The following is a 9,894-nucleotide window of genomic DNA, read 5'->3' on the forward strand; positions in this document are numbered from 1 at the left end:
CAGGTTACGGGGCACTAGCGTGGGGAACGACTGGAAAGCAGCTAGAGAGGCAGGCTTTGAGGTTGCCAGGGAGCGGCTGGCGGCTGATCTTCCGTTTCCGGTAACTGAGGCACGAGGATCCGGCGTTCCAACTCAGCGGGAAAATGCGGCCTCTGACTGAAGAGGAGACGCGTGTAATGTTTGAGAAGATAGCAAAATAGTAAGAGTGCGCGGGGCAGAAGCGGGAGTGTGTGGGTGGCGGGGAGGGGCGTGGGTGGAGCGGGGGCCGCGGTGCCGGGACGAGTCCGGGCGCGGCCTCCAGTCCTCCTTTTGCTCTCAGCATCGGGGAGAATCTGCAGCTGCTGGTCGACAGGCCCGACGGCACCTACTGTTTCAGGCTGCACAACGAGCGGGTGTACTACGTGAGGTGAGGCGGCGCGGGGCCGGGTAGGCAGCATGGAGAGCCGGGTGGGGGCCTGGGTCCCTCCAGCCTGCCTCATCTGACACTGCTTTTTTCTTTATCCCTTCAGTGAGAAGATTTTGAAGTTGGCCGCCAATATCTCCGGTGACAAGCTGGTGTCGCTGGGGACGTGCTTCGGAAAATTCACGAAGACCCACAGGTTTCGGTTGCACATCACAGCTCTGGATTACCTGGCACCGTATGCCAAGGTTTGTGGGGTGGTTTCAGTCCGCCACTAGGGATGGAGGAAGCCTAGGCTGAGGGCCACATCAGAAGGCAGAATTGGGCACCTTTTCTGCGACGGAGTCCGTGACGGTGCTTAGGGTCAGTGCCAGCACCTGGAGATGTGTGTACATCTTGCTGCCTGGGCGTGGTCGGGGCTCAGGAGTAGGAGCCCTGTGTGGCCGCGTAGTGGTAGTTATCTCCAGCAGAAACTGAAAAGCCTATGCAGACCCAGCTCAAGACCGAAAAGCAAATAGGAGGCTGTGAAGAGGAGCGTAGTGGGGTACAGAAAAAGAGCTGTTAAACTGCCCATGGGAGAAGTTGATTGTAGAGTCGAGGTAAGAACCTCCTGGCAGGTGTCTAAAGGGGGTGAACATATTAAGGGAAGCATGAGTCTTTCTCTCTTTTCTTTAAAATTCATATTACAAGACAAACGAACCTCACAGCTGAAATATATAGCACGGGGCATATGGTCAGTAATATCTTAATAATCTTGTATGGAGACAGATGACACGACACAGATACAATAACTTTGTATCATTGTGATCCTTTTGTAATGTATAGAAATATCAGATCACTATGTTTTGCACCTGTAACTAACATAGTATTGTAGATTACTATACTTCAACTGAAAAGAAAATAAAGAACCAAAAAAACTTAGTTCATAAGGAAAAAAAAGAAAGAAATTAACCATAGATCTAGCAGTTAGCCTATCTGCAGGGGTCTAACTATTTAGCATTTTTATGTCTCTTGGATTTAATTCTCTTTATTACAGTATAAAGTGTGGATAAAACCTGGAGCAGAGCAATCCTTCCTGTATGGGAACCATGTGCTGAAATCTGGACTTGGTCGAATCACTGAAAATACTTCTCAGTACCAGGGAGTCGTGGTGTACTCCATGGCAGACATCCCTTTGGTGAGTAGAGATGGTTGCTGTTAAAAAATCAAGTATCTTTTTATTCAAGATGGATGTATTTTCAGTCTGCGCTTGAGAGACTAAATTCTCAGCACCTTTCGAATTCTTCAAAGAACTGTATCTTTTCGTCTTTGTTGTTTCCAGACCTCAATACGTACTTATGGAATGACTTGAGTGAATCAGTGTCTCTTCTTTTGAATCCCAGGGTTTTGGGGTGGCAGCAAAGTCTACACAAGACTGCAGGAAAGTAGACCCCATGGCGATTGTGGTATTTCATCAAGCAGACATTGGGGAATATGTGCGGCATGAAGAGACATTGACTTAAAACGAAATCATCGCGAGGACTTGTGGCTGTGTGGAAGGGCCTAGCTTTGTTTCCTGTGTCTGTGTAGGCTCCACCATCATGTTGAATTTTGTCAACACTGTGACCTCTTCAGGGACTTCTTAGTTTAATATTCTATTATGGACAAATGCAGGCTGGATTCTTATTATGCAGAAATGGCTCAAAAACGGGGTTTCGGATCTTTGTGATTTTGACTAACTAGAATACTGTGTTTTATATTTGAATCAGAGGGCTTCTTGTTTTGAGTAACAGGTTCTAAATTGTTGGAACTGAGGACAAGAATAGCGTATTATTGTTATCTGTGATAACACTGTTTTCCAAACACATGATAAGAACGTAATGAATTTTCTTAATTATTTATTAATACTATGAAAGATAGATATTGCCATCAGAATAGTAGGTCATGTGTGGGATTTTACAAATGAAATTTGGATAAAACAGTAAGAGCAGTTTATTCTGCCGATTTTCTTTATGGTAGGTGTTGTGTAGTGTGGAAAAAAAACTTGGATTCAAATACCAGTTCTCACATCTACCAGCTGTATGGCCTTAGATGAGTCATTAAACTTTAATAAGCTTCATTTCCTTCTGTTTCAAAAAGCAGCCTAGTCATCTTCCTAAGAATAGTTTTTAGAAGTAGAAATCATGATCATAAAGCACCTAGCACAGTGCCTGGCAAATGATAGTGTTGAATAAATGGTAAGAATTATTTCTGTAATGTTTATACTGAGTATTTCTGTTACTAAGAGTAGGATCTTATGAATATAATTTGATTATATTATCTTGGCTTTTACAAGCAGTTTTCTCGCTCTTTTTCTTGAATGGTGTGATCCCAGGCTGAATGTTATTTTTATCACCTTGATTTCTAAAACAATTTCTCTTATAAATCTCTTGGTTTTTTTTTTTAATTAAAAAAACTTTTTTATTGTAGTATAGTTGACATACAATATTGGATTAGTTTCAGGTGTACGGCAAAGTGATTCATTTATACATATATTCTTACAAATCTTTAATTACCTGACTGGACTGGACAAAAAGCACTAATCAGAGACCCTGAAATAATAATTTAGCTCCTCCATCCTTCTCCCATGCCTTCCAAAATTATTTTTAGAATTATTAAAATATTTTTTAGTGAAAAACATATCACAGACAAAAAAATTTTTAAGTACCTGTATTGTAAAGCAATTTCTTTAGTGCATATACTGCTTAATTTAAATTCCAAAGGTGACATCTCTAAAAATAAATCATTTTTCAATTACAAAAAAGCACTCTATCAACTCCTGTTTTTGTATGCAACATATAAAACCCAGTTTTATATGTTTTTGTCCCATTTTTTTCAACTTTTCTCCCTTCCAAGTTTCTCTGTTAATTTCTCAATAGACATAGTGAAGGTTAAGGGGCTGCAGTACGATGGACAGTATTTTGATGGTAGCATTTAGTGTGTACTTTAGAAACAGTCAACGTCAAAACTTTGCACCTTTTTATTTATTGCGATTTTGCCTGTGTAGATGAGAGCAATAGGCTACAACTTTCTAACAAGAAAAATTGATTTTTTCCCAATAACTTTACAAAGATTTGAGAGAGCTTGTGCCCCAAAAGAAAAGAGCCAGGGCACTGTAGTTGTTCGAGCTTAGCATCTTGGCTTCTTTGTGTTTGTAGTCGTTGGGATGTTGAAGAGACGCTTCAAGAAATATAGCTGCAGGATCCCAGAAAGAATAATAACAAGGCTCTGGGCTGTCGACCACCAATTCACATAGTTATAGTTTGACTGGAGTAGGAAAAAGTCAGCCACTTTTCTCATGCGAGCGAAGTTGTAGTATCGCCACATGTGAAAGATATTGTTCTGCACCTTTCGTGTACTCTTCTGCAGGACAGAAAATGAAATACAGAAAGGGTTCCTCCCTAACCTCATCTAGCCTCACCTGGGTACCCACCAGCACTAACCTAGTTTATCTGGAAGTTGAGTAACATATGATTTTATGATATGTAATAAGTTGGCTATTGGAGTTGTTGATAAATGCTAGTTTTGTTGTCTATGAAAAAATGGCCTGGACTTCAGTTTTAAAAAAATAATTTTTGTAATGAAAAACTTCAGTGCTGAAACTAGAAAGTTCCTCCAGATTATCTCTAGATTTAGACATGTACTCAGCACATCATTGCCCTTTTGGGTGATGTCTTCTGTTCTTTGTATATGGTAAAAGATAAGGGCCTGCAAATTTTTATTGAAGGGCCAGACAGTAAATATTCTAGGCTTTGCAGGCCATACAGTCTCTTGCAACTACTAAGCTCTGCCACTGTAGCACAAAAGCAGCCATAGACATTATGTCCAGTTAGCCGTCCCTCATTATCAGTGGGGAGATGGGTTCCGGGACCTGCAGAGGATGCTGAAGTCCCATAGTCGGCCCTCCGCATCTGCAGGTTCTGCATCTGCAGATACAGAGGGCCAGCTGTAATTGTCAAATGAGCATGGCCGTGTTCTAGTCAAACTTCACTTACAAAAACAGGCAGTGAGCTTTTGTGCATCCAGGAAACTATCAAGAAAGTCAAGAGAGATCCCAGAGAATGGGAGAAAATATTTGCAAATCATATATCTGATAAGAGACTTGTATCCAGAATACATAAAGAACTCTTAGAACTCAACCATAAAAAGACAAATAACCAGATTTTAAAATGGGCAAAGGATTTGAATAGACATTTCTCCAAAAAAGATAACTGAAAGGCCAAAAAACACATGCAAAGATGCTCAATGTCATTAGGGGGACACAACTCAAAAACCACAAGATACCACTTATACCCACTAGGATTGCTATAGCAAAAAAGACTATAACATGTTTGCAGGGATATGGAGAAATTGCAACACTCATACACTGCTGGTGGGAGTGTAAAATGGTTTAGCCACTGTGGAATATAACAGTTCCTCACTGAAGGTAAAAAGTTACCATATGTGCCAGCAGAGTATACCGCTTATATGTGTACAGAGATGAAAGCATGTTCACACAAAAATTTGTAGGCAAATGTTCACAGCAGCATTGTTCATGATAGCCAAAAAGTGGAAATAACCCAGATGTCTACCAGCTGATAAGTAGATAAACAAAATGTGGTGTTTTAAATATACAATAGAATACTATTCATCCAGAAAAAGGAATGAAGTACTAATACATGCTACAATGTGGATGAACCTTGAAAACATGCTAAATAAAAGAAGCCAAAGACAAAAGGCCACATTGTATGATTCCACTCATGAAGTGTACAGAACAGGCAAATCTATATAAACAAAGTAGATTAGTGAGGGATTACCCAGGGCTGAGGGGCATGGGGAACACAGAGTGAATAATAGGTCTGCAGTTTCTTTTTGGGGTGATGAAACTATTCTGGAATTAGATGCTGGTAATGGTTGCAGGACCTTGTAAACCACTAAACTGTACACTTAAAGTGGTGAATTGTATCTAAGTTAAGAAACAAACAGGCAGTGGGCCAGATTTGGCCTGTGAACCGTTATTTGCCAATTCCTGGTATAAAACAAGTGAGGAATTTCAAGAGCTCCAAGTCACAAAATTAATTAAAGGCTTCAAATCCCTTTGCCTGTTTGTTTTCTCCCCAAATGAGCCCTCACTCAGATGATATTACTCCCATAATTCTAATCTTTCCTCCAAATTTAAAGTCAGTTTCCATGGATGTTTCTCTCCCACAAAACAATTACCTCAATTGCATCCAAAGTATCATTCAGTTGTTTTCTTTCATTCTTCTCTTTGTGGTCCATCTCAGGCCCCTCATAGAAGACTCCAAAATTGAGGTATACTTGCACAGAACCAAAGCGATTTTGCTGATTTGTTAGACAAAGCTGATAAAAACCTGTAGGAATCCCTAGATCATTACCAAGTCTTGGTCTCCCATCCTCCCACCCTCTAGATTTCCCTGGAGATAACTGTTCTCCAGTGTTAAATGTGCTACTATAGCACCTTCTTTTTACTTAGGAAGTACAAAATCCAGTTTTTGATGTGGAAGATACTGATCTTACATGAAACTTATTTTACTAAATATTATTTATAATAATATTGTTTTGCCAAATATTAGTAGCTTTAGCTCTATGTTGGATAGAAAATGTTTTCTTCCTCTTTTTCAGCGTATAGTTCCCACATCTCTTAAGGAATTTCTGATCAAGAGCATATTAAGAGCATAGTGTTTGCTCCTTGCATACCGTTAGAGCTGGGATATCATCTTGAATTTGAAAGTAGGGAAAAAATGTATACTTTGTGAATGAAAGAAGCTATCCTACTGGAGTAACTTCCTGCAAGGTGGTCTGTACGGGGGCTGATGGTTGGGGTATGTACTGGTGCTTGTTCTCAATTGGGGTCACCTCCCCGCGTGTGGTGATGGGGGAGGAGTGTGGAGGAGCAGGGTTGGAAAGGTGTGGCAGTGTATTTGATTGTCGAAATGACTGGAAGGCACTACTGGCATGTCACGTAGGGGCCAAAGATGCTGCATAATAATGCTGAACATCCTGTGCCACGCAGTGAAGGATTCTCTTATGTCCCTGTTGAGAAATAGTCTTTTTTTGTGCACCTGGCTGGTAGAGAGGATAGTTCAAACTGGTGCCGTCTGGGGTGAGGACAGGCTCGATCTGGCTGTAGGAATTTTCTGGTGACTGGAGAAGTGCTTTGTTGTAGAATGTGGATATTTTTCATGGCCATGCATTTCCTTGTGTTCTGCTTTTTGATAACTGGCTCAAGTGTTTTGATGGCTGGAAAGAAATACTATCCCATAATAAAATTTATTAATTGGAATTCTGTATCATAAATGGGTCTGCCTGTTTTGATCACTTTCCAATAATCTAGTTCGTTGGAGATGATAAGATAAAATCGAGCTTCTGGACCCTGGAGTTATAATAGTTAGTCACCTGGAGACCGCTTCCAAACTGCCAGTGGACCGCTGATTAATGTCCTTGGCCATTGGCAGTCTCCAGGAAATCTGGTTTTTGGTGTTGAAGGCTAAATCTTTTTCTTACTATTTCACCATCCATATGTGAAAAAGCCAGAGCTTTTACATCTCAGGTACTTAATTAATTTCAATATTTCCTCATTATTTTCCCAATTTCAAAGAAACGTATGATTATTATAATAGCCGTGATGACGAAAACAGACCTGTCTCTTGCGTAGAGAAGTTAATCTGGCCCCGAACATTCTTAGAGGTGTCTATAAGGAAACCCTGTGGGTTATGTGCAGTGGCAGCAACATGCCGGTCATGTGACATTCCCAGTGTCCGCTGAACCTGCCGAGACACATTAAAGAGGGAGAAAAGCTCCTGCTGCATCATCAGGAAGCTAGCTGAATGGTAAGATTGACATCCAGTGACCATCAGCACAGTGGTTCTCAATCAGGGATGGTACTGCCCAACCCCCACTTTGAATTTGGGCTGAGACGTTGCCCTGGTGTTGCGAGTAGGGGAAGGGGGGCGGGGACAGCAATGCTGAACATCCTGCCGTGTTAGAATAGTAAGCAGGACAAAGAAATGACCCAAATGCCAATAGCACCCCTGGTAAGAAAACGTGTCTCAGACCATGCAGCTGACATGTTGGTTATGTGTGAATCTGGCTGTAGAGTTCTTGGCTGAACTCACTTGGTTTTGACCTCCCCAGTGGTATACCAGATTTGGGCTTATTTGATGCTTGACAGTAAATAAATAAGGCATTCAATAGGTACTTGCCTCCAAGCTGCGTCTTGATAAGCCCAGGCTACAGTGAGCTGACTAGTAGCTACTATTCTATTATAAATTCAGAGATAAAAAAAATCTCTGATAGGTTAATTTAAAATAAATTTTAAGTTACATTGGAGTGGAATAAGATCAACATAGTCTTTTACTCTGTAAACAAAATTTAGAAAGTTAATAGGTTTCTAAGATAAAGAACAAAGGAAATGAACAGCTTCCAAGTTGACTGTTGAGCAGACCATCCTTGGGCACAGCATGGATTAAAGTACTTGGCCTGTGAACAGGCAACTTGAAAACATTTACCTTCCTAAAAGCAACAGGTCTGTCTGACTGCATAGAGAAGCCTTGAGTTACTGATTCTCCAATTTGCTGGAATTACCCCTAAAGGCAAGAGAGTAAATGTTGCTCCCCCAACCTCATAAACTGAAGCGTCTTTGAAATCTCTGAGTTTGTCTCCAAAGTTCATGTGACTTTTCATTCAACTTGGTACCATATCCATATTATTTTAATATTTAAAAAATGGATTCTCTCCCCTCTCATCTCTAAACTCGAGTAAGTGTGATGATTACCTCTCCAGGAAAAGGCACCCGGTTTGTCCCATGACTTTGAGCACACTTCCACAGCCCCCAATTTGAGAAGCCAAGCCATATGTTTTAGTGATTATTCATCCATCAGGAGTTTCCATTTAACTGCAGGTCTGTTTCATTAACAGGTGGGGAGTCACAGCATAATATAGACAACTAGAACCTTGTGTTCATTTAAAACCTGACCCCCTTTACAAAAGGAAATGAACAAACAAGAAAAACAAGCCCCCAGTATGACCAAGTACCCACCTCATAACTGAAATAGAAGTATCCAGTCTGGTGGGCAAATTGCCAAAAGCATTCTGTGCCTCCTGGAGGGATCATGATGGCAAAGTCGTATCGATCCGCACCACGGAAGAGGGGCTGGTCCCCAGAGCCACTAAGAGGTTCTGTCTTCTGGCTCCTTGCAGAGCTCACTAGGTTCAGAACCACCAGTCCAGCCCCAAAGAGCAAGGGGAACATGCTGCTCTCTGGAGACCTCTCTAACTGCTTGCAGGAGCCCAGTGGAACCAAGCAGTTCAGACAACTGCTGGGATAATCATTAACTCTGCAAGTCACACGTAGGCCAGTCTCAGGGCCACACATAGATATTCCAGAAGAGAACTGGCATGGTACCCCACGTTTGGCTCACAGGAAGGATTTTTGCTTTCACCTCAAAAACTCAGTGGCTTACCAGACCTACTTCACGGGTGCTAGGTAGAATCTATTACTTCAGAAGAGAGATTTCCACCCCTCCTTTGGGCTGTCATTTTTCAGTTCTTGCCTCTTGGGGGGTAAACGTTAGGCAAATTTATTTACAACCACCTGAATGTACGGACTCATTTCTCGGTACACAGTGGCTGGGGAGATTTTTCTCACTTGTATCAAATTGCTAGATGATACCTGTCGCTCCTATAAGATGTGAGGGGCAACACCTGTTTCAACAGACCTCCTTCTGCCCGGTGCTACAGCTTAGGAGAGCAGAGCACAGCATGGAAGTGTGTGTAAAAATTTAAATGGATGAAGAGTGAGCAAGAGACAGTGGTCAAACCCCTCCACTGATAATCCTCCTCATTCTGCTACCTTCCACCTGACTGATACAATCATCTAAAGCTATCCAAAATCCACTTAAAGACTATTATAGGGACTTCCCTGGTGGCGCCGTGGTTAAGAATCTGCCTGCCAATGCAGGGGACACAGGTTCGATCCCTGGTCCGGGAAGATCCCACATGCCGCGGAGCTGCTAAGCCCGTGCGCCACAACTACTGAGCCTGCGCTCTAGAGCCTGTGAGCCACAACTACTGAGCCCTCGTGCCACAACTACTGAAGCCCGCATGCCTAGAGCCTGTGCTCTGCAACAAGAGAAGCCACAGCAATGAGAAGCCTGCTCACCGCAACGCAGAGTAGCCCTGCTCGCCACAACTAGAGAAAGCCCGCATGCAGCAACAAAGACCCAGTGCAGCCCCAAAAGATAAAATAAATAAATAAATAAATAAATAAATAAATAAATTTAAAAGAGACTATTATATTGTTCAAACCCTTGATCTTTCTTTTATCTGTGGCTTCTTCAGCACCCACAGGGGGAAAAAGGCTGACTTCATGGTGGAGACATTTACGTGCATCTTATTTTATTCTCACAACAGCCTACAAGGGAAGTACCATTACCTACTACATTAGAGGTGAGAAAATGGACATCCAGAGATTCCAG

General features: G+C 41.9%; 2 protein-coding genes across 4 annotated transcripts; one reads left to right on the forward strand and one right to left on the reverse strand.

Moving 5' to 3' along the window:
* The first annotated feature begins 56 nt into the window (after positions 1-56).
* On the forward strand, positions 57-8,444 carry NIP7 (nucleolar pre-rRNA processing protein NIP7). 3 transcript variants are annotated; one of them, XM_036833215.1, is made up of 5 exons: positions 57-199; positions 320-406; positions 510-648; positions 1,437-1,577; positions 8,336-8,444. In XM_036833215.1, the coding sequence occupies exons 1-5, from the start codon at positions 144-146 to the stop codon at positions 8,357-8,359; spliced, it is 447 nt and encodes a 148-aa protein (XP_036689110.1). In that variant the 5' UTR covers positions 57-143; the 3' UTR covers positions 8,360-8,444. The 3 variants fall into 3 exon arrangements, with proteins under 3 accessions (XP_036689110.1, XP_036689108.1, XP_036689109.1); XM_036833213.1 differs by lacking the exon at positions 8,336-8,444 and adding an exon at positions 1,783-5,750; XM_036833214.1 differs by lacking the exon at positions 8,336-8,444 and adding an exon at positions 1,722-1,863.
* TMED6 (transmembrane p24 trafficking protein 6) lies at positions 3,384-9,369 on the reverse strand. The gene is made up of 4 exons (XM_036833212.1): positions 8,457-9,369; positions 7,059-7,185; positions 5,618-5,769; positions 3,384-3,781 (listed from the first exon to the last, which is right to left on the reverse strand). The coding sequence occupies exons 1-4, from the start codon at positions 8,790-8,792 to the stop codon at positions 3,548-3,550; spliced, it is 849 nt and encodes a 282-aa protein (XP_036689107.1). The 5' UTR covers positions 8,793-9,369; the 3' UTR covers positions 3,384-3,547.
* Between the last annotated feature and the right edge of the window lie 525 nt (positions 9,370-9,894).

Source organism: Balaenoptera musculus, chromosome 19, assembly GCF_009873245.2.
Source record: "Balaenoptera musculus isolate JJ_BM4_2016_0621 chromosome 19, mBalMus1.pri.v3, whole genome shotgun sequence".
NCBI lineage: Eukaryota > Metazoa > Chordata > Mammalia > Artiodactyla > Balaenopteridae > Balaenoptera > Balaenoptera musculus.